Raw genomic sequence first — 24,362 nt, forward strand, 5'->3', positions numbered from 1 at the left:
GAGAGTGTGGGGTGGAGCAGCTCTTGGGAAAACACAGCCTGTGATTTCTCCCAGACATAATCTGAGGCCCATGAATAAAAGGAAAGATTTCCATTGGTTGTATCTCCCTACATACAACTGTGCATGGCCTAAGTCAGCCAGCAGCGTTAGTAATTCCCATTCCATGGATTTCTGAGCAGGGACAGCCTGACTGTGACTTGAGTGGCTGCTGCAGAGCAGAGGGATGCTACACTGATGCTTCCCTCTTGTCAGATTATTTCACTCTTTATCCTATCTTCTTTCTAAGATTAGTTTTCTGGAAATAAATAATTCTTAAAGCCAGGGCCTGAATTAAAATCCTTATGGACCAAATGCCCTTTTAGTTACTTATATAACAGCCCCTGAGATAAATGTTCATGGTTGAAGACGGGTCGTTCCCACAGATGTTACGCTATGTTCAGCCTCAGTCCCAGGAAGGGTGGTTGAGCACAGCCTGTACAGCTGTGGCATATTGTTGAGGTCCTTTTACAGATCTCACCCTTCCACAGGCGTCATATAACTCTTTTAGGTTTCTCTAAAACATAGGTTTCAGCTGTGTGGGTTTTAACAGGAAAAATACCCCAAACACACATCCTCTTCCTGTGCCTGGGGCCACCCTCATGCTTGTATAGAGGGGAGCCCCTCCATTTTGACCATATTAACAGAAGCGCATAAAAGCAGAAGCAGAAAGAGCACTTTTACACTGCATTCATCAACACATGAAAAAACAATCTACCAGGACCAGGCTTGTTCCATTACATGTCACAAAACAATTGTCTCTGTGCATGCTGGTGCTTTTAAAGCTGACGCTGCTGTTGACTTAAAAGCTGTTTGTGTTACATCTGTCTATTAAGTATAGATTTCCATATGTACAGCACAAAGGTGAACAAATCAAACGTACACTCACACCACAACCAGAGAACTGCTGTAGTGAACACATCCACCTGAAATTCTCACATCCCTGCCCATGTCTTATTACTGTGTTTTATATTTAAAATACCGACACAACATGGGTTTTTCTATGAACTCAATCACAATGGTTTGACCAAGAACGACCATCTTTGTGTTGGTGTGGTACTGACAAATTACGGCTATACAAAAAGTGGAGAAGAGGAGTCTCCCCAGACTGGGGAATGCTGAGCCCTGGTTAAAGCACTGATCTGATACTCAGTAGCTCAGTTCCTTGTTCTACCAAAGGCTTGCAAAGTGGCCTTGGCTCAGTTTGGATGTATTCGATATATATGGATATATTCAGACTATCTGTTCTAGCACCAAAGTTAGGTATAGACGCTTTCTAATCCAAGTTCAGAAGAGACCTGGGGGCCATATTCAGGCTGCCTTTTATACATGCTTGTATCGTTATCATAGCTACTTACTGGCTGGTCTAACAGTGGTCTGAATAGCTCTCTGGTGAGCATCTAAGTTACTGTCAAAGTCCATGGGCCATGCAAGGTGGTCTGGATACAGCCCTTTATCTCTTTGTCTCAGCTCCCTCACCTGTAATGCAGGGACAGTAACATACCTCAGCAAGGCTACGGAGATGTTCAGATCCCGGTGAAGAGGGCTACTTTTAGAGGCAAAGATGTACCATGCTGAAACAACATAAGTGAACCTGGTTTTAGAGGAGTTTGGTGTCTGCAAGAGCTTACTCCAGCTAGAATATCCAAGAGTTAGAAAAGGGATGTAGAAGTTAGCAAGAGTGCACCCTGGCATCTATAGCAGCAATTTTACATTGACTATGCTGTATTCCAGCTTAGCTATTTCCAGATGGCACTGTATTTTACAATTTCCTCTTGCAGTTGACTGCTATCATACATATATATAGTACAACAAAGATGTACACAAGGGTGAATTATTGCCTGTTCTTTGTTGTATACTCTTTCCCAAACATCTGGGGCTTTATTTATGTGGCATTTAGTCTTCCTCAGAAGAGTACCTTTGCCTGGAAAAGCAATATAAGCAGCTGCTACAAAAGATAAGGAGAAAGAGAACAGTATGGCTAATAACGAGGACACCAACAGCAAAAATGTACAGGGTTTTGTCACAGTAATCCTGAGGCTGATGGAAAGGTGGGATGAAATTTGGCAGGTACACAGAAAAAACCCAGTAGTTCCCAAGAATGAACCAGAGAAAGAGGAAAAGGCTGAGGGTTAGATGGATGTAGTACTTGTGAGCATTCTGCCTCCAGGGATATTCGTCATCGTCATCATCATCAATCACAACAGACTTGGAAAGCAGCTGCCTCATCCTGGTTGAGTCGTACAGCAGGAGAGTCACCTGGAGGCAATGGGGGAGAAAAAGGAATAAGTGAATTGGCTGCGGAAAATCTGAACACCTTCTGGCCACTGCCAGTCTTTGGGCGAAATTAAAATTGGTTGTGGGAAAATCATGTAAAAGAAAGCTGAGGAGCCACAAATGAGGCAGATCCTGCTGGAAAATAATGCATTTTTTCCCTACAGTTTATTCACCAGTGAGATTTAGGCCAGACATTGGAAAAAACTTGCCAATGGTAAGGATGGAAAGGCACAAGAACAGATTGTGTAGGGAGATGGCAGCAGCTCCCACGCTGGAGACTTTTGAGAACAGATTAGAGTAACTGCTAAATGACTTAAGTAGAGTAGTTCCTGCCTTGTAGTGGGTGGATTTGTCTCTCCTAACTCTATTTTCCGTGGCTATATAGGTGAGTCAGCTTAAATAAAATTATGAAGGATCTAGACTTCGACCTAAACCCCAGATAAATTGCTTCAGATACTTGGAATGATTCTGTTAAGTTTTCTTCAATGAAGTGTCATTTTCTCAGATTGCTCCATTCCTGCCTTCAGTCAGAACCAGCAGAGAAATAGGTGGAATACCGTGATACCATGAGGTTAGGAAGGTCTGGTCTACAGGGAAATGCAGTAGGACTCATCAGCAATGCTTAGAAGATTTCTAGTTTAGTCTTGGCAATACAAGGTATGTAGGTAAGTTGACTGCAGTGCAGAGAAGCTTTCAAATTTCTGTCCCCTCAATGACTTTCTTAATTTGGGTAGATTTATATGAGAGGTATATACTGGGCCCAACAAGGATTTGGGCCAAATATTGTGAAACCTGTGTTACCTGGCTACACCTGAAACACTTGGCCCAGTCGTCAAGGCACTAGCTGTTGTAATTGGAGCTCCTCTTTTTAGGTACTGAGGTTCCTGTGCAAGCCTCCCTGCAGCGAGCTGTGTCTTTGGGAGAGGGACTCTGAGACACCCACTGAGCAGGAACCTGCCTTGGCCAACCAGGAATGAAATTCAGAGGGAAAGGTAAAAGATGTGGATTTATAAGTGGCTATGGGGAGGGGTGTACTGTCCAAGCAGGGTTCTCAGCCATATTCTCTTTCCCAGATTTATATTCTGTGCTCATTTTTCTGCTTGAAATGAGAGAGAGGAGCACCCCTCATTTTATGCTCTCCCTTCTCCATTAGTCAGCGATTAAAGGTGAGAACACTGGCTAAGGAAAACGCATTTGGGTATATGTTCTTCCTGGTTCAGATTTTAGTCCCTGTGCCCTGTTTTCTAGAGGCAAGGCTTAGCAGGAGGATCCAGGACATCCAGGGAAGAGGATTTTCTTGCTCTTCCCTGTAAGACTGTTCAATTATATATAAATAATTAAATATTTGTTCACAAAACCAGCTGTTTTTCTAGCCCAGATGTTGGTACCAGTTTGTGAGAAACAAAGATTAAAGTCCCAGCAGCAACACCGGCAAAGAAAATGGTGTTTCCACTGGATGTCTCACAGCCAGCTGAGCACTCAAACTGGTAGGCTTGTTCAAACCAGCAGAGCATCTTCTCAGGTGAACATTTATTTTAGGCAGGCAGGCTCATGACACACAGGAGGGATAAACCTACGTGGCCAGTGGGTCTGAGGTTTCTGCATGGGGACCTGTGGCTTGACCTGAAGCTCTGTGCAGCTCATTAGCTTTGAGATCAGCTCAGCACACAGGCAGCTGCTTGTACTCAAGCTTCACTGAGCTCAGCAACGGGAATGGGGTTAAATGGCAGATGAGCATTGGTTTTGAGGAAGTCAGAGAAACCTCCTAGGGGGATTTATGGATCTCAACTGCATCTAACCAGTTCATGGAAAGTGCATTTAATTCTTATGTATAGTGCCTTGCCAAGCTGTGATTGAAGCAAATTCTGGCAGTTGCTCACATTGTTAATAACTGCTGAATATACATTTATGGAGCAGCATGACATGAATTCAGCAGGCCCCTCCAGATGCTGTAGAATGGTTCAGTTGCCTTGGTGAACACCTGTAGGTTACCATTGCCTTTTAAAAGACTGGAGGTGGTAAAGAGACTGATGAGGAGCCTGCAGATCTGTAGAGATCTGGGCCAGAAGGACTTGCCATTAAATTATGTCCATCACAGGACAGTGTTCATTCAGACTTCATCCTATACCCATTCTCTGACCTTTTAACTTTCAGAGGTCAAGCAAAGGTACTGCTCAGTGAAGTTGGTGCAGTCTGATGAACATAACAGAGGGCAGATTTGAGACAGGTGGTATTTGGCTACAGATCAAGCACTATGAGATGACACATGAGTTAGGCCAATCAAATTCTGACCAAATATATTGCCAGACTGCAAAATAGGCAGTCCTGCTGTCAACTGAAGCCAAATTCAAGCCATTATTTGACATCAGCAGGAATATTAACTGACCCACTTACCATCTTATTTAGGGTGAGAAAAACTGACTTTAAACCAGAAATAGCTAAGAAACAGTCAACATTTTTGATGAAGGCTTCAATTCATTAGCATGAAAATTTCCTTTCAATTGTGCTCTAATCTTTTCTAAACTATTATTAAATGAGCCTTTGATTATACAGATAAGTCCACTGGTGTGATCGAATGACTAAGCATTTGCCAGTAGAACTCATAGAATAGCAAATTCCTTATAACAAGATTAAGCACTTCCTTTTTTTCTCCATTTACTTATTTACTGACCAAAGGTCCTTGGGGGAATGATTCATATCCCAGTGCTGTACTGCAGTTTGGTTACCACTGTGAAAGAGTGCAGGGGATGAAGAGACCTGCGGAGGAATATTATTTCCACCTTCTTTCTCTCCTGGCAAAGAAAAGGGGCTAGAAACATGATCAGAGGGGAACGTAGCTAGCTCCTGTCTGTGGCGTCTGCTGGCTGCAATATGCAGTGCTGTCAAGACGGAGACTAGCAGGTTCCCTTTCAAGGGACAGGCTGCCTGTACTGAAACATTAGGCCACAACCTGTCAGGTCTAGCCTGTCTGCTCTGCCGGTGTTGGCCTCCTGGGAAGGTAGGCTGGGTGCTGGGTTGCTGCTGCCCCCGTTAGCTATGCAGGACAGCCAATGCTACCAGTGCAGACATTCTCTCCAGCAGCAGCACTTGCTGGTTTTAGCCTTTCATGCCCCAGCGTTGCAATTCCAAAGCTTTTCCTTCACATCTGCCCCTTTTCCTTCCTTTGGCAGGAACATCACTGGGACAGCAAAAAAAAACCAGTTTTGCCTAATCCTGCTGAGAAGCCTTAAAGTAGCTCTGCAATCTGTTGTGACAAGCCTCTTCATGCCCACTAGCAGCCAGTTAACACTGTCTGCAAAGAGACTGTCAGAACGGGGTGATCCTTTACCCTAGAGTCAACGCCGAGTTATAGCTTTATCGTGGCCAGGGTGTAACACGGATATAGGGGTGTCTCTACTTGTCAAGCTGCCAGGCTCTGGCTCAGTGAAGATGTAAGTGAGCACAGTCTCCTACAAGACAGGTAGCGTGGTTAGAAAATGCTGTGCCTAGATTAATAAGCCCTGCTGTGATGCAAGGATATATTTACTCTGGAAGGAAGCCATGCTGCTGTGTAGTCATTGCTTCTGGCCAAGTCAGAGTGGGAGTAAATTGAACTTGTGAAGGACTATGTACAAACACCTGTAGTTTTATAGTATTCCCAAAGCTAGGAGAGTAACTTCACTTTTTGTCCAGCCTGTGTGTCTGAAAACGAAGGAGAAAACTCTGACAGGCTTGGAGGACTGCTTGTGGAAATAGGACCCCATCTACCAGAGGCACCCATGTTATATAGTCATTTAAAGGCCAGGTTGGATGGGGCTTTGAGCCACCTGGTCTAGTGGAAGGTGTCCCTGCCCATGGCAGGGGGTTTGGAACTAGATGATCTTTAAGGTCCCTTCCAACCCAAACCATTCTATGATTCTATGATTTTCCTCAGTAGGGATGGTAGCACAGATGCTGTGATGTAGGAGAAAGTCACAGCACAATGTGTGGGACAATGCTGAATGCTGAACTCATTAGCGTCTCACTTGACTGATGGGTGCTTTAGGTGCTGGAACAAGCACAGTTCAGTCCCGGTAGCTCTATTCAGTACTGCATGCACATAGCTGTCTGGAGCCATCATTATGTCTTAACTAGCAAGTCAAAGTCTAGTCACACAAAATATTTTTCACACACAGAAGGCACATTACCTTTAAGCTGCCAATCACGCCACCCACCAACAGATATAATGGAATTAGTGGCTGAACTGGGCAATCTTCCAAAAACTTCATTCCTGAACAGCAAAAATTAATGTTTGTTATCTCAAGTGATCAAATAGTGCAACAAGCTGTACAGTGAAAATTAAAGATGCTGTAAGTGAAGTGCAGTGCTTAGACCCAAGACTTTTATCCAGTGTCTGTCAAAATGGGGGCTGAATTAAAGGGGGTTTGCATCTCCCACTACAGGAGTGAGGGCCATGAACAAACAAAAGGCAGGAGAAGGAAGAGAGAGAGTAAAGGTAACAACAGCATTACTGTTGTTCTGGCATTATCGATTGGAGCCACGTACACAGGTCATTAGCTTCAGCCACTGTGTCTTTGTTAAATGAATGATTGACTGAGCTGGACAGGAAATTTTCATCAGCAGTAGAAAATTCATTGAAAATCAAAACCGTTTGTGAAAAGAAGGAATTCGGATAAGATTCTCCCAGGCCTTTCCTGGTCATTAGCTCCTGTGAGTGTGGCATGTTCCGAGTTAGATGCCTCAAAGCTTGGGAGCCAGTGCCCGTGGGAGCGCCTGGAACCGTTTTAGCTTCCCAGGCAGCTGATAGGGAACCACAGAAGCTCAAGTTCCCAGGCTGTTTGGGTTGCTAGAGCTAAAAGCATTGGTTGTTATGGAGCCGGGGATCCTGGCAACCCTCAAATCTACTGCTAGAAAGAGAAAGCTGGGTAAGTTTTTGGGAAAGGAGTGTATGGCAGTATAAGGATGTTGCTGGCAGTAGACACTGAAGCTTGTGATACAGGTCTGTGGCAGTGAGACTCATCTGTCCAAATATAGATGTCTGCAATGCAGGCATCCATATCTGAACTAGTTTCCTGGACTCTCTTTATAGTCAATAGGGAGAAATAGACACTTGTAAAATTCAATTCATCTCATCCTAAGATAGGCATTTAAAATAGGTCAGATGAGTTGGGCCCTCAAAGTGCCTCTTTCTCTCCATGGCTATACAAGGAATCTAGACAGCCAGCTGCAGATTTCTAAAGTTAGCTGAGATGAATCCCCTGCCCAAGTCTCTAACCCAGTGGCATCTTTAGTCAATTTTAAGCTGTTCATTACACTGTAATTTTATTGTTATTGATCCCATGTTTCAGGGCTTCTACTGATCAGTTGCAGAGGACAGAAAGTATTTTCTGTTTTCTTCTTGTTGTATAAGTTGTTTTCAAGGAGAAATTTTGACTTTTCTCTGAATAATTGGGGTTATCTAGATGCAGGATACTGAGCAATGTGCTAATCTTACTGCTAAACGTCTCTCAGGTGGAATGTCTTGCCTCCATGTTCAGAACTACACTGAACAGGAGGGATCAGGAAAGAAGTACCAGTGGTTTGGTTTGGGATTTTTACCACCTTCTGTAGCTGTAATCCTCTTCATCTTGACAATTTGCACACCAAATCCACTGCTATTGTTGGTTCAGAACACTGCTGATGTCCTGAACCTCTCCTGCGCTCTTTGCATAGCATAATACAGGTGTTCCGAATTGTGGTTGCTTGCTATAGATCTGACATCAGTCATAGGATACAGGGCAGTGTTTTGTGATCTGCTGCATGTAAGGGCTGGGGAGTCCAGTGGACTCTTCTACACTAAGTATTTATTACCAGCCTTCTCATAATTGAAAAGGGCTGGACTTAGGTGGATTTGGACTCTGTCCCTTTTTGTCCCCTATTGCAAGGCTGTAATTTTTTGTCCATTTTGCCACTATGTAACACTGAGACCTGCTCAGACTCCCAAATTTACAGGAGTGGGCAGCAGGGAAATCATCACGAATTATATCATTTTCAGAAAGCAGCTGCCAGGGTTTCCAGAGTCCTTGGCCCTGTAATAGCCTGCCACAAAAGCAGCTGGCCAGGGATCTCAGGGAATATATTTCAGTTTAGGAACCTAGGCAGTTGCTATTTCCAGTGTGTTACTGAGATTTTTATTTGAGGCCAAAAAAATATAATCAAGAAAACATGCCAATTTTTTTTTTCATGGAGCTATGATTCTAATTCCCAGACAAATCTATTATGGAGTCCTGTCATATATGTAACATGACAGCAGTCAGTCTTGGGAAGGATTTGAATGACAGGCAGTGGTACTCTGTAGGTTTTGGCAGAGTATTGCAGGCAGATATGACAGCAAAAGAGGAGGTGAAAGGGGGTAATACAGTAGTAACTTAAAAAATACAGCACTATGGGTGAATTGGAACTATGGACCTACTCTTGACAGATGGATACTGATATCTGTTACAGTGAAATCTAGGCACACACATCATGTGCCAATCAATTCACACACAGCATGTGCCTGATTTATTTGGCAACACCAAAACTAGTAGGAGAGCATCAGTGCTAGCTCTTCTTTCCTATGAGCACCAGATATGTTTTCCTTTGACTGTTAATGATGGGATATATGGACCATGAGAGATCAAAGCTGTGCTTCTAGTGCAATGCTCCCTGCAAGCCAGAGCTATCTGTGGTTTAGAGTGAAGAGCAATTGAACTTGCCCATGACACAGACCAGCGCATGAGTCCAAATGAATAAACCAGCAACATTTGCAAGATCAGACACAGCAAGGATGTCCAACAGCTTGCACAGTGTCCAAAGCTAAAAAAGAGATGGGAGGCTTGGGGAAGCAGAGGTACTTGCACATTTTACCTCTCGGCTACCAGAGAACAGCACTGCAGTGGGATTCAGGACACAAGTGGAAAGAGCACTCGTGAGTGATCAGGATATGAGTTTCTCTAAGGACACTGTTTTGGGCAGTGTTGTGGCATGGCCCACAACAGATCACTGCTAACCACGTGTCCTTGTGACTCACGATTATCCATGAGATGAGGGGTCAGGAGGAATCAAAGCCAATACAGCACTGGCCTCATTTTAGCTGCTTTGCTCTTCTCAGGTAGCTGAAAATGGCTGAAGTGCATCCCATAGTAAAGGAGGGCAGCTGTACAGCAAGGCTAATCTGGTGTCTGGTGCCCGGTGCCCGCTCCCCACCTTCTCTTCTAATAGGAGACAGAGAACACAACATTTGAGGCCATTTTCAGTTGTTCCTAGTGGATGACTGCAGCTGCCATCCTTTAGCGCAGACCTCAGTTGGGCCCTGGACTGTGGGGTTTACACGAGGATCTAGGTGCTGCACAGGATTTATCTCAAAGGAATTGCTTCTGGGCACCATTTTACCAGAAAACATATCAGCAAATCAGAGGAAACTCACAGAAATGGTGAGTGGCTGAAGGACTGAAAGGCAAGATAAGGTTATGTTAACAACAACTGCTAAAGAACAAGACTGGCTCCCACATAAAGGTACAGAGTATGAGAATAGGTTTCAGACAACTATCAGGAGCACTTGAGAGATGAGGAATTATTTGGTGTAGATATGAGCATGAGGAGTATTACTGGGTTAAATTTGAACAGGGGAAAATTTAGACTGCCTATTGTGAAAACGATGTCATCAGCTTTCAAATGTGATTTAGCTACTCCTGGGGAACACTGTGTATAAAGGTAGTCTGGACAACGTACAAGACTGTGTTATTGGGAGCAATCCTTTACTGTCCCAGAAACTAAAAAAAAATTCTCAAAAAAAGTCTATGAGGTCCTTCCATAGCTCGCTCAATTTTTGGAGTAGTTAGTGAAAAAAGGGGATCATCTCTACCAGTAAAAGTTAGAAAGCTGCTAAGCAGTCTGTGGCTTAAATGATGTCACAAGTCTGGAGCTTGGAATATTTGCTGAGTCCTTTTCATGTATCTTGACTTACACTGTGATTTACAGTACTACCAAATTTTAAAAGTGTATAATGTTAGTATGTAATTATTACCAGAGCTACCGGTTATTCATCTCTGAGTTTTAACAAATATTATTATAATTTATTTGTTAACATTTGAAAATATCTCACAGTTTTCCTCTGCAGAAAGCAAGAGCCAAAGTGACAGGATGCACACCAGCAAGTTATTCTCTGAGATCATGGTAACAGAATGTTACCAGAAAATCAGAGGCTTTTGCTTGGATAATAAATATCTGCATTTTCCTTGACATTTCATTTTCCTAAAAATACCTTTGCAGATATGTAGCTGCAGGAAACCAATATCCTCTGACAACACTATATTACAGTGACATTATCTCTTAATTTCAGTAAGTTGTGAAAAAAAAGAGCTCTGTATCTGATGCAGGAGATACCCAGAGCTCCAGGCTAATATCTTACCGTATACTTTCCACTTCTCACTGATCTTAAAGATACTATGAAATATTCCTAGGAAATTATATTTATAAGTGGTCAGATTCCAGCCCTGGATTCATTTCCAGAAGGCTGGCTGTCAATATGCATGCAAGCTGTACCACACTTTGAATTATACCTTCCCACCCCTGTTCCACAGCTCAGGCGTATTCAGCCTGGGGAAAAGCTAAAGCTAAAATCCTCTTAAGGGATAAATAGCAATTTTAAGTCATGGATAAGCATAAGTGCCTAAGTGTTGAGATGTAACAGTTCAGTCCATTTCCCTACTTCCTAATTGCTCCTTAATCCCTCATTAGAACTCCCTAATTCCTAATTAGGACGTCCTAGTCAGAATCCTACCACAGTCATCACTGGTACTCGGAAGGCCCCACATAAAGGAAGCAGCACCAACCTTTACCTGAACACTTTTTTTGTGGGTTTGGCCAACTATACATGCCAACAGGCTATGTGTCCTGACTCCCTTAGAAGACATCTCATCTCCATGCAGACACCTAAAAGAGGGTATGGGACTTTCACTGTCAGAAACACCCATTTCTCTTAACTGCCTGCAAGGGCGACACATGGCACTTAACTTGGTTACAGATGCATACAGTCCCAATCTAGGTGGGATGCATCTTGCCCACAGCATCTGCATATAGAGTTAATTTGCACCATCTTTCACGAGTAATGAGGCAGAAGGTGAACAACTTCTCAAGGACACCCATCGGGAATGATTGTAAGGGCTCTTGAGGACAGGACTTAAAATTCAAAGTGATCTGGGTACACTGGAAAAAGACATCCAAAATCTACGAGATGACAGCCGATAAAAGCTGAACACTGTGTATAGAAGAGAAAACTTCAATGTAAATAAAAAATGAGAAATGTCTGATAGGGAGCAGCACTGCCAAAAACCATCTGGGCTTCCAATGCACCATAAACTAAATTGGAGCCAACGAGCTGGTGCACAGAGAGCATCTTTCATTTTGAGGTGTATTTACAGGAATCCTGCATGTTAGACAGAGGAGCTAATTATTCTGCACTGCTCATTCCTCAGGTCTCAGCTGGAGTCCTGTGTTCTGTCCTTTTTTTTTTTTTTTTTTAGGGGGAAAAAAAATAGTTACATTGGCCAGAGGCCAAAGGAGGGAGGCAAAAATGCAAAAAAAAAAGCTACAGAAACAGTGACCTGTGAGGTCGGGATGAAAGAAGTAGGTTTTTGAGATCTCTGGAAAAAGAGAGAAGATGGAGTAGGGTTATAATAGCAGCCTTCAAACAGTTCAAAGGTTCTCTTGAGTAGGACGATGACCAATCTGTCTTTGTGACCACGGTGGGTAGGACAGGCTGTAATCTCTTTAACTTGCCATAGAGAAGATTTAGGTTGGATATGGGGAAAAATATTTTTTCTGTGAGAGCAATAAAATGCTGAAATAGGCTCCTTGGGAAGCCATAGAATTTCCTTGAGCAAGGGCAAGTCAGACATCTGTCAGGGATGCTGTGAGCATGCAAGCCTGTCTGAAGGTGGAGGTGGGCTTGTGTCTCTACCAGTGTTTCTCAAGTGGGGGTCGCAACCCATGTGGAGGATGTGAAAGACCCAAAGGGAGCAATGAAGTGTTAGAAAATGATCAGTTTAAAAAAAAAAAAAAAATCTATGTTAATGGTAAGGAAAAGGTGATGCTTAGGAAAAGAAGAGCCTTATGCAGTTTAAAAATGTATAAAATTCTGCAGCTCAAAGGATTTTCCTTTCCTTTCTTAAATATTTGATCTTGAAATGCTACTCACAAATCCAGCCTTTGGGGGGTTATACAGAGACAGATCAGCCAAAAACCAGGTCTCACTTTCAAAAAGGTGGAGAAATAGCAGCCTAGACCATCTCCTCTTCCCTTCCAGCCCTACACTTCTAAGACTTTCACAGTGCAGTTAATAAAGAGGGATCCCGATCAATGAAATCTTCTTGTGTCGGATTCTAAGCTTCCTCCCACAGACAGAGCCCTGTATTGAGCTAAGACACACTGGAGGGGTATTTAAGACAAATAAGGTCAGAATACAAACAGTGCTTCCTCTCTGCCATGCAGTGTGGGCTGGGATTCTGCCTGAAGCTAAAGTACCAACCCAGAGGTTTAACAGTTGGAAACTTTAAGTTTTCCAACTCCTTTCTCCCACCAGATGTGTTAACCTGCCACACAGTGCTGGGAAGTTCCTATCTGTAAATTGCTTTAGTAGTCAACTTACCTATAAAAGTCATGGACAGTGGTAAGGCAAGGAAAGCGAGGAGCCCAAATATAAAGCATGCTGTGAATGAGAAAAGAAAGACAGCATTATTGGGGCTGGTTGAAGTTTAGAGACCAGCAATTCCATCCAATGCTTTACAGATGCTGTTTATCTATAAAGTTGTGTAGTGAGAAATGCAGTGCACTCGATGGGGTGGGAATATGGTGTTTATGGTGCAGCATTTGAGGTGATGGGACCAGCAAGTGGTTTATCACTCTCCCAGAGCTCAAGCTTCCATTTTTCAACTCATATATTCTTAGTCCTTGTATCAGTGGAAGAGCAATGAGAGACAAAAACTGCTTTTGTGGCTACTACTTCCAGCTGTCTTATTGCAAGGGCAAGGACTCAGCCACCACTGCCTTAGCCTGCATCAGCTTCAGGGGCACTGCCAGGTGACTGTGCAGTAACAAGTAACTTTGCATCAGCTAATCCATGGCAACTGATGAGCCGTATCTGTTTGCTAAGCAAATAGCAGCTTTAATGCCATTCCACTTAGTTTTCACTGATAGCTAAATAAACTGTCTTTATTGCAGATGTGATTAGTTTCTGGCTGGTCTAACTCCCTGACCCAGCTTGGCTCATGAACACGAAGGCAGCAGCCCCGCTACAAGGAGTGGGACTTGTCATTGGGCTAGATTAGGTTAAGCTGCATGGAAGGATGCTCTTGGGGGTGCACGCAGACTGTTCCCGCAGACGAGTGGATCCGAGGTGCTTAGTTACTCCCCAGGGAGCTGCTGGTGTATCTGAGCCCTGATATTTTCCCAGCACAGCCTGATGCTGCAGAGGATGAATGCTTACCTTTGCAGAAAGTGAGAAACAATAGTCAAGAACAGTGTGAGCAGCCTGTCTTAGAGGAGCTGTCACCTCTGTGCCTAATCATGAACACTTGGCAATATTAAAGTGAAACGCTGCCCTGCAAAATGAGAGTAAAACATAATGAGGACATTCTGTGGTGAGCGTCCCTGCAGAGCCCTTCTGCGAATGGCTCAATCTGCAAGTAGGTGCCTAAGGAGGCAAAAGGGCGGTAAGCGGAGGTGGGCAGAGATTGCAGAGGGGCTGAGAAGGGCATGGATAAGAAAAGGAGTAGGATGTCTCCTTGGAGGCTTACGAAAAAAAGCAAGCATTCAGGGTCGGTTTGGGACCAGCCTTTCCCCAGGCAAACTGTGTCACGCGGTTCCCCGTGCCAGAGAACTGCAACCTCTGCAAGGCAAATGGCATCCTCCTCCCCGCGCAGGAGCGGGGACACTGCCAGCACCCCGCGTACAGTGCCACTCCGGAAAACTCTGAAGCACTGCCCAAACATCACCCTCAGGGTGCCTTAGAGAAAACGGGAAACATCATTGCCTCCATTTTACAGAAGGAGAAACTGAGACAGAGGACATAGGAGTGGCATCAAAATTCAGAGCAGATCCACCAGGCTTTCTGACTCGCAGACACTTTTCATGGGAACTCACCATCCCCCACGCACTGCTCGTGTTTTCTCCGCAGAGAACGAGGATCTTACACTTCAGCGCTTGAGAGACATCCTTCTTTCTCAGAAGTAGCATGTTTGTTATCTCTATGAATTGGTAGAGACTGAAGATATTTTGAGCTGAAGAAAGCACTTCTGTTCCTTTGTGCCACCCCTCCTCCTCTCCCGGTCTGCCGGTCTCTCACACACACACATTTTTGCTCAGGATCTCCTATCTCTTGAATGCTGCACAGTACAGAAATTCTTCCCCTGCTTGAATAGTGTCCTACACTTGACTAAGCTCTTTCAAATGCTGACAGCCTCTCATTAGAACAACTCAGCCTAGAGCCTCCCTTTTCACCACATGTCACATCTCATGCTAAGTCCTCTTGCTGTTACATTATCTAGACTATTATTTTCACATTTGGATGTTACGTTATTGTAGCTGAGTTAGGCTTCCAACACACCCACGAACATCACCTGCAAATAGTGCCCACAGCCTGGGCAACTCATTTATCTGGTATCCAAATGAGTGCAGTTCGGGTCTGCAGGAGTGGCAGCGACTGCGCGGCGTTGCCAGAAGTCCCGTCATCGCAGCGCAGCTCCCAGAGCAGTGTCACCCCTCATGGCCGCCTCCTGTTTCTGCCCTCGCTGCACCGGCAAGAACTCAGGAGCCCGGCAGGAGAAGGCATCATGTCGTTTCTTAATCCTGCAGCACACGGTCTGTCTGACCCCCCAGGGAGGGACGCTGCGGTAAGCTCTGTAAAAGGCTCCGGGGGGGCCCCGTGTATACGTGGGGCTGCGCATCTGGTACACAGGTGTCCGTGTTTGCTTGTGTCTAGCATCTACCCAATAGCTTGATTTTGGAGGGGAGAAATGGGAGGTAGGGACCACTCGGAGCTCAAGAGAAAAACATAATGGTTCATTAATTCCCCTCCCAAAGCAGTCGCTGGGAATGTATTTACTCATTATCTCCCCATTCAGCTACAACCTCTTAGGTCTTGAATTGGAGGGGCAGATGCACAGTCTGGGAAGGCTTCCAGATCCATGTTTAACAAAGTGAGACTCTCAACAATTGACTACACAACTGGCAGGGCTCCGCAGCCGCTCTCAATGCCGCTAGCAGCACTAAAGACTGTTTTCCCCAAAACGTGTGGGGTTTTCACAGAAATGCCGCTCAGTCGGGACACATGCACTCTCTGCCTGGATTTGTCTGGGTTGTGCTGCCCCGTTCTGGTCCAAAGACAAATTGCTCAAGAAAATGGTAACTGCCGCAGGGTAGCACAGCTCTGCAGAGAGGATGCTGCGATCTGTGCAGTTTCACATGTGGGGCTTGTGATATTTTTAAGTTGGTGATATCACCTCACAGGCTGGTCAGAGAAGCCCCTGGACCCATTCCTAGCAAAAGTAGCAAAAAAGGGCTGGTAGTCTCTAAAAACACAAGAGGGTGAGGGAAGTGTTTCCGGGCATGGCTCAGAAGGATATCTCCTCCGCAAAGCTGGTGTCAGGGCAGCGGGCAGGAGAGCCCCATGCTCTGTACTGCCAGGCGGCATGTGGTGGGGTGCTGGTAAAGTCCTGCTTTGGGAGGCGTTACCGAGCGAGTCCTGACGTGCCGGGAAATGGGTGAAGAGAAGAGCTCATGTCTGGGATCCCAACAGAGGAAGAGGGCAAGAGGCTCTATATCTGGCACATTCCTTGAAATCTGTGGGCACAAAAGTCAGATCAGTGGGTGCAGATTTTGTGTCTCCTGCCCAGCAGGATGGCCAGTTGATATAAATCTGTTATTTGGCTGAGTTACTCCTGCCAGGGTCTCCCCACGGAAGGAAGCAGACTCGAAATCACCGTTAACGTTATGGCTGTACGTCATGGTCTCTCTTCTATCTGACGCCTGAGCCATTACATCTTCCATAGCCATGGCCCTGCACTGCAGCTCTCCTCCCCTCCCTCTGCTGCTCCCTTATTCTCGTCCCCAGTGATCTGCCTGGCCTCAGGGCACGCAGCAGCTGAGTTGTCCTCTGGCGTGTGGGACGGATCTGGAGGCAGTATTGGACGTGACACCAATTCACGTGTGGGCTCGTCAGACTTGATTTTGCTGCCATGATTTTTCCAAGCACTTGGGAGTTTCAAATGAGCTCAGGCTGTCCCTGTTTACTTTGAAGATAAAAAAAAGTTTCTTTCTTTTCAGGTAAGACGAGTCCTCACGGGATTTTCAGAAGTGATTTATGAGTATAAATTTCAACCTACCCACTCTTCTTAGGTAGTACGCTAATACAGCTGTAGTGCAACCTACTCAGTAGAGTGTGTGACAAGCTCTCTGATAATAAATACAGGAATAAATGAAGTGTTGTGTACATTAACATCACTCCCAAATGCTGTTTGTTCTACAGCCTGTCAGGCTCCTGATAAAAAAGGATTTTTTTTTTTTTTAAATGAGATGGTACCAGCTTCCAAACAAATTCAGCAGTTACCCCAGGATTTTTCTGCGTGAGCAAGCTGAGGAGCAAAACTCTGGGTGTAAACTCACGGTACTCCCTTCGGATGCCCCGTGGGAACGCTGCTCTGAAGGGGGCTGACTCCCAGCAGTCTGGATGGGAGCAAATTCGGGTCAGCTGGCCCGGCCCGAGGACTGATCGTGCCCTGAGGCAGATGCAGGTGATAGCGTGGTAGTTTAGCAAGCAGTGTCACGGTGGGCTGTACAGCAGCACGGACGCTGGTGGTGTAACAGGCTGGAGTGCAGACGAGGAGCGGATATTTTCATCCATGTTTTATTTCTTCACAGTATCTGCAGGCATCCCCTGCAGTATTGATAGGGACTTGGAGAAAAGAAAGGATGCAGTGTGTGTGGATGCTGCAGTGGCAAAGCAAGTCTCAGTGGATCTCTGTGGGGAGCCAGCTCCCAAAAGGTCGTGCATTTTACAGACCAGGGACAAGTCTGCCCGTGGGTTTGGTAGCTGTGGATACCGCGTGTCTTTCTGGGCTTTTGAGTGACAGGAAAGTGTCACTACATCAGATGGGATATGCAGAAAAGGCTTGAATGAACTAACTTTGAAGGAAAAGAATTAAATCTATTCAGCTTGGCTAGCCAATGGCCAAGTGAGAGAAAATAACAGCAAGGTTTGAGCACTCAAAAAAGAACCTCTGAAGGATCCATAGAGCTACCAAGGTAGAGACATGAGATAACCTTGAGCAGAAATGAAGATTGCTCTGTCCATGAGGCTAAGTGGCACAGCAAGGAGATGGAATAGTCTCTGGGGATGAATGGCAGGAATCCCACCCCTGGGGTGATTTAATCCCTGGACCAAACTAGATAGTCAGCAGCTGGAGGATTCAGTGTAAGGAGCAGCCGTTCCCATGGAGGTCTCCAGCCCCAGTGCAAAGCATCCATAGGAGGCAGGGGAAATGTGATAAAACTGACGTGCAGACCAAATCCAAGCTCAGGGCCACCAGCTGTTTGCTGCACGCCATCACTTAGACAAGGTTGCGTTACTGTGAAATAGTACCTTAGTACCCAGATAAGCTATGCCAGCATCACACCACCTAAAATTTAAGTTCCAGGTTCCAGCACTGGCAGCAGCAATGCTGCTGTCATCAGACATGGTGTGGAATAAGGAGGTGCCAGCAATCTGGGAACCTTCAAATTGGGGAGGATGTAGATACAGATGTACGTGCTTTCAGGGTTAGGCAATATTGCAGAGTGGCTTGTCTGAATTTTATGCCATGCCTCTAGCTAGTGAACTACAATTATGCCATGGTCTAGGTTCTGGATTCGGCCCCTTGTGATTAATTTCCAGATGTACTCTTAAAACAAGACTTAGGCATTACATAAAGAGCCACCAGTTTGCTTTGCAATAGACCCAGGGTAGTGGATTAGCCTTCTTTTTTTTTTTGTCAGTTAGTTAAAGACTGCCCTAATGTTCTGAACTTAAATTGCTGTACCAAGAATGAAAAGAATTTAAATGATGCTGCACAGGTAGGTTGACTTTTTGGAGTCATTTCAATATCAGGAGACCATAGGTACAAATGTGGGGCTGTGCTGAAATGATCTTTGAAAAATATACACAGGATGATGAGAAAAAGTGAAATTAAGTGTCACTGCACTTCAGGAGGGTTTGCATTTTAATGAACAGAAAAATCAATTTTGGATGCACTAGCTGATCCATAGCTAAAGCTGAGTTGATTTTGAACTCAAATGTGATGAAAACCTAAAGATAATGAGTTTCCTGGAATGGTATTTCTGAGTTGCCTTACACATGGGTAACTTTGTGGATACCCCATAGGGTGCTCCTGGTGTAAGAGAGCATAGATGAGATCAGAACTACCCCCTTTCTTTCAAAAAAATTTTGGAAAGATCATTTATTTTCTCTGTCATCATTAAAGTCCCAGAGGCAATTTAATACCAACAGGGAACAGTGACATTTTGCTTGTAACCGGTAGGAACAAAAATCAGAGAAAATCCCACTTTTGCCTTTTTTTGTTGTGATATTCACCAACGGGCCCGAATCCCCCCTGCGGGGTGCGAGGGAACCCACGCCAGCCCAGTCCTGCTCCCCGGGGCTCGTCGGGGTGTAATGAGAGCACCTCATCAGGGTGTAATGAATGCGTGCTCCCCACCCCGTTCATCACTCCCCAGCCCTCCTTTCCCCGGGGCAACGGTGAGCCCAAACAAGTGGGCCAGAAAATGCCTTCTCCTTCCCTGCCTGTGCCAAGGTCCTGCTGGTGGGCATGTTTTGAACCCAGGGCAGGGCTGTCTGTCCCCCTGGCTTGGTTTTCTCTGAAGGGTTGTAAGGCAGCAAGCAGTTAAGGGGCTTAATCATTAATAAAAGTTCGTTCTGAACTTTGAGAGCTTTTCAAGTGAAGCCAAAAGCAGGAATATAAAAGACCCCAAGGTAACAGCCCTAGACTGGCAAATGCAGCAATTAGTGTGTGTGAAGTATCAATTACGGTGAGTGGTCAAGGGGTTTTCTTCTCATATTCGAGTGGCATTAGAAATTGCTACTGCCTAGAAGTGAAAGCAAAAGGCACTTGCAGCTCGGAGTGAAAAGGAGACGCAGCCGGCGGGAGGAAGCTGCTTGGATTTTAACCTCCTGCCAACAACGCTGCTTGCCTGGTCTTACAAAAACCCACCCCTGAAGCCTGTTTCTCCCATACCTCTCCATGCAGCTTGTATGGCCCCCAGCCCGGGCCAGCTTTCTGCCGCCTTGCTCCTCGGAGAGCAGGAGGTGTAACCTCCTTACACCCCTCTGCCTCCTCCACCCTGGCTGGGACGAACCCGTTGTTTTAAAGCCCGAGTGCGGCCAGGCTGTCGTGCGGAAGACCTCCGTTCGGATCACTGATGCTTCCCACCCACAACACGTGGCCGATTATGAGGGCTACCCGCACCTGCAGCGGCCCTCGTGCCAGGGGCCGGGCAAGCGGAGGGAAGAAGACCCTGCTCCAAATGTCTCTGGGTGAAAAGGGGGCTATTCCTGACCATGTTCTGTCCTCGTGTCCCCGCGTCAGCACGCAGGCTGGCAGCAGTTTTGCTTTGCAGGAATTGCTCCTGGGGGGGTTCAGTCCCAGGCTGGCTGAGCTGCTCTTTACCAGGTGGTTTTCCCTGCAGGTATTTCTGCTGGAATACATGTAAGGTAAAACCTGAACCAGGAGACAAACACACTATATTGCTTAGGTTGTCTGCTGCAGCCCATATTTAGGTACTTAGTGGTGTTTGTATTTGTTTGAAATTTTACACTGGTCTGCTCTAATCCCAATACTGTGGCAGGCAGATGCTGTCGGGGTAGAGTTACTATTGTGTGCTCCATCAGCGCCCAAAATTGCCTAGGAAAGGAAATACCTCAGAAAGGAGGGAAGAAAAGGAAACTTCAGTGGAAGATTCAGGTGGGACTTGGTATCATCTTAATTCCCTTATATACTTGCCTTAGCAACAGGGCTGCTTAAATACAGAAGGTGATTACCACCAGAACTGCCTTACCATTGCTGGCAATTTTAGATATGCACCGGTGGCAGGCTTTCTCCAGGCCAGCAGTCATTGTGAAGAAACTTTTGGGGTGTCTGTGGGGATACAGAAATGAATATGGTTATCAAAAGTGAACTTACTAAATACCTTGACTCAGAGTCACTCACACACTTTGTCAGGCTTTCCCTGCCCTCAAAGAACTCAAAGCATCCACAAATCCAGCCAGCAGCGTGGCATACCCAGAGTCAGGTAAGCTTTGGGCTTTGGGCTTGCCCGCTGGTGATGCTAGAGCTTTGGGGTCACAGGAAGGCTGGGGGAGAAGTATGAATGCTGTCTTCCTGAAAACTATGAAAGGTTCTATCTTGACTTTGATCGGAGTTGGGGCAGGACGAAGTGTATTTAACTGTTACGAGAAAACGCAGTGAAATGGGTAAGGTTCACTACACAAACCTCTGCAAAAATTATTTAGCGAGCAAAAATGAATTAAAGGGGAGGAGAGAGGATGAAAATAGTTGTAAGATCGAGGAGGATTCTGAAGAGGAATGTAGAATAAAAACTGCAAACCACAGGGAGCCCAGAACAAGATGCCTTTGATAAAATAGTAGCTGGATTAGAAAGTAGCTCTTTGTAAAGAAGAATTTTTACGAGGTGGGGTGAGGGATGAGCAAACAGCTAGGCATCCAAGGCTTCAGACAGCACCAGACAGTTAAGTAGCATCCAGCGTCAATGGAAGTGTGGAAAGCTCACAGACACACACACGCTCCAAGCCTCAGGCCAGGGTCACCGCAGGTCTACCACCGACACGGCCGGGTGACAGGTGAAGGTGTGTGCGGAGGAGGCTGGGACGGGGCGAGCTGCCTTTCTGCACATCCCTCAAATTAACCTCTTTACATTTCCTAATGACTAACGGGAAATATTTTAAACTTAGCCTCATTCTGTTCTAAGTTGACATGAAACCCACCCCAGTGGGATTTCTCATCATGCAATGCTGAGCCCAGCCTGCCCCAGAGCCTACTAGGGACCACAGGGCCCCAGACACGTCTTGAAAATAAAGACAGACTTGTACCACCCAGCCGACATGTGGCCATACCCCCTCCATAGCCTGTCCGAGCCCTACCAGATGTGTCTGAGCACATCTGGCTGTCTCCTGGGAGCCTGCTTTCTCCTGCAAGCCCAGAGACCCATCAGCTGCAGCAGCACAGGACCCTCTGCTGCCATGGGGAATGGGATGGGGTTTGCTCCTTGCACGTCGGCATCGCAGTTTCTGTTTCCTGGCAGTGACGGCAGGAATAGAGGCAGGTCTGGCTTTACCTGTTGGTGAGCAGTCAAGCAAGTAGCAGGGACTGAGGCTTTCACAGAGATCTCACCGGGTCAGTAACCCATGCTGTGACACTTGGGTGTAGCAGCCAGCCACCAACATATATATCTCTAGGTTTCTAGTGTGCATCATCACCTCAGGTGTCTCATGAATTTTAGCTCTCCTTCTCCAGCCCTCATCTTCATACTATGCCACAAGCCTCATTTGATGGGTGGTACTGCTGTAATAAGCCTTGCAAATCCCAGTGGCTATCTCCATCAGTACTGAACGATGGACTGGAATGGATTCCGTAGGAGTGCCTGACCTCTGGGGAGTGCATGCTCCTTCTCCGGCCACCAAACCTTCTTCAGAAGAGCAAATACTCTGCAGCCTTTGGGCTGCAACTATTGACAAATATTCTAAGGAAGGAAATGAGCACTGTTGCATTCTCAGGGAAAACAGGAAGGAGGAAGGGAAACTGGCAGTTTCCACAACCAAATGATGCATTCATTTTAAACTTTAAAACTTTTGGTGCAGATTTGTTCCTAGAAAGTGCACAAACAGGCATTCATTTTGAGTATGCCGTTGGCTGCTGACATATATGTTCTAAATTATGCAGAGATCAGTAATATTAGTCTTTATATAAATGTTCACAACTAGAATTAGTTTTCCAGCAGTAATTCTTACAGAAACCATGTTAACAAAACCAATGCCATATTAAAAATTGGTTGAATACCAAATTCTCTTGAGCAGAATTGCGTGTGGCTGGGAATGCTGTATTTCCATAAGCAGAGGGTAAAAACATATGTTTTGTCTAAATTTACTGTTATTTTACACTAAAGGAAAAAAGACAAACTGAAGGAGGACTCGGTATCTGGGAGCATGTCACCATCTAGTGATGGAGCCAGAAATGACTGGGAATCAGAGCTCTGTGTGTGCAGTTTTAACAGGTGAGATAAAGAAAGCAAATTCATGATGGCTGCACACAAAACGTGTTCACACAAGGACACAGCACATAACCACCAGGCGACGGTTTCAATCCTTCCTCAGATATTGGCTTTGCCTCCTACAGGACTGGCAAATCCCTCAGAGAAGTCATTATATTTGCTGGCTAAATAGGTGTTGCCCCTTTCCCCCAGCCCTTCGGTGATTCTGCAGAAGCTGCTGTGGGTGTTAAAGATCAATAATTTCCTGTGTGCCAATGCGTGAGGGTGCTAAAGTGCAATTCAGCAGCCAGGCAGCTGGGGAACGGTTTTGTTCCCCAGCTGAAACAGGGAAACGATCGCTGAAACTCGTAGGAAACGGCAAGCGGTGGCATGCAAAGGCAGGGCGGATGTCCTGCCGCGCAGTGCCCGCGCCCGGTTTGCTGGTGAGTTGGGAAAGTCACAGGCGAAACAGAAAACTCAGCCACCACTAGAAAAAAAAGTTAAAGACCAAAGCCAGCTTCTGGACCTCCTCCCATTAGTCCTTCCCTGGGGTCATTTCCCCGAGGTGAAGGGACCCGCTCTTGGGTTACAAGGGCCAGCAAGGTGGGGGACGAGTCTCTGAGCCCCTCGCAGGAGGCTGGGGCCTCTCCACACAGCCGCTTTTCGGGGTGGCAGGTTGCAACCCAGCCCCAGCAGAGCCCCAGCATCCCTGTCCGGCACTTCCCCGTTCCGTGCGCCCTCGGCCAGCGGCCGGTGGCCAGGTTTGCCCCAGCGTGCTGGCTGCTGCCCGCCTGGCACTCGTGCCGTGTCCCGCATGGCTGACTTCTGCTGTAACTCGGTTCCCCGTCCCTGGCAAGCAGCAGTGATAAGTCTCTGCAGCACAGACCCTCCATCCCAGTTCCTTTGTTGTATTTCAGCCAGTTGTAGCTTTGAACTATTTTTCTGGTCGTTATTCTCACCCTAAATGTTTAAGTTACACGAGTCAAGAGGAGCACCGACCGGCTGGCGCATCCCTGACCCACGGCGAAGTGGAAAGGCAGCTCCACGCTGGCCCCACCACCCGTCGGCCCAAACAAGAGCCACCTCTGCACTTGTCCCACGGCGTTCGGTCCTCTCAGACCGAGCTCTGCCCTCTCCCAGCTTAAGGTGCCCCACTCTGCACTGGGGAACACAACAGGCAGAGTCGCTGGGGCTTCCTAAGACCCCGGTTCCCACTCAGCGACTGCTGGGGGGTTCTGCTGGGACACGGTGGGTGCACGTGGGCCAGCAAGCCCCTCCGGAGCAAGGTCTCTTCTATAAAGACTGCTGGAGGGAATGGTTTCTTTTTATTTTTCTAAAATAGTCAGAGCAAAGTCCTCTTCCAGAGCCGATTTCTTCCTAACAAACCACAAAGCCCCACACTAGCTTTTATCCCGGCACATCGCCCGCTTCCCAGCAAATCCCTCTTACCTGAGAGTGCGGTGGGTGCCGAATCCGTTCACCTGCGCCCGTGGGAGACCGGGCAGAGGAACCGCAAAATCCAGCCTTCAGCGACAGCCGGCTGGGAGAGTCGTCTCCGGTGGGACCCCGGAGCCACACTCGGCTCCTGGGGACCCTGTCCGTGAGCAGTGGGGTGCAGCGGGGGCTCGCTGGCTTCTATTCCTCCCGGCCGGCCGCTCGCCCACCTCTCGGCAGCAGCACCGTGGGAGCTGTGGGATGCGGGAGCGCTCGCCGGCAGAGCCCATCCTCACTAGTTTCCC

General features: G+C 46.4%; 1 protein-coding gene across 2 annotated transcripts; it reads right to left on the minus strand.

Moving 5' to 3' along the window:
- Positions 1 to 711: 711 nt before the first annotated feature.
- Positions 712 to 24,362, minus strand: TMEM272 (transmembrane protein 272). Of its 2 annotated transcripts, XM_030036727.2 has the most exons (5): positions 24,073 to 24,362; positions 20,416 to 20,495; positions 12,959 to 13,018; positions 6,480 to 6,562; positions 712 to 2,295 (listed from the first exon to the last, which is right to left on the minus strand). In XM_030036727.2, the coding sequence occupies exons 2-5, from the start codon at positions 20,471 to 20,473 to the stop codon at positions 1,933 to 1,935; spliced, it is 564 nt and encodes a 187-aa protein (XP_029892587.1). In that variant the 5' UTR covers positions 20,474 to 20,495; positions 24,073 to 24,362; the 3' UTR covers positions 712 to 1,932. The 2 variants fall into 2 exon arrangements, with proteins under 2 accessions (XP_029892587.1, XP_029892588.1); XM_030036728.2 differs by lacking the exons at positions 20,416 to 20,495; positions 24,073 to 24,362 and adding an exon at positions 13,796 to 13,864.

This window comes from Aquila chrysaetos, chromosome 14, assembly GCF_900496995.4.
Source record: "Aquila chrysaetos chrysaetos chromosome 14, bAquChr1.4, whole genome shotgun sequence".
Taxonomy (NCBI): Eukaryota; Metazoa; Chordata; class Aves; order Accipitriformes; family Accipitridae; genus Aquila; species Aquila chrysaetos.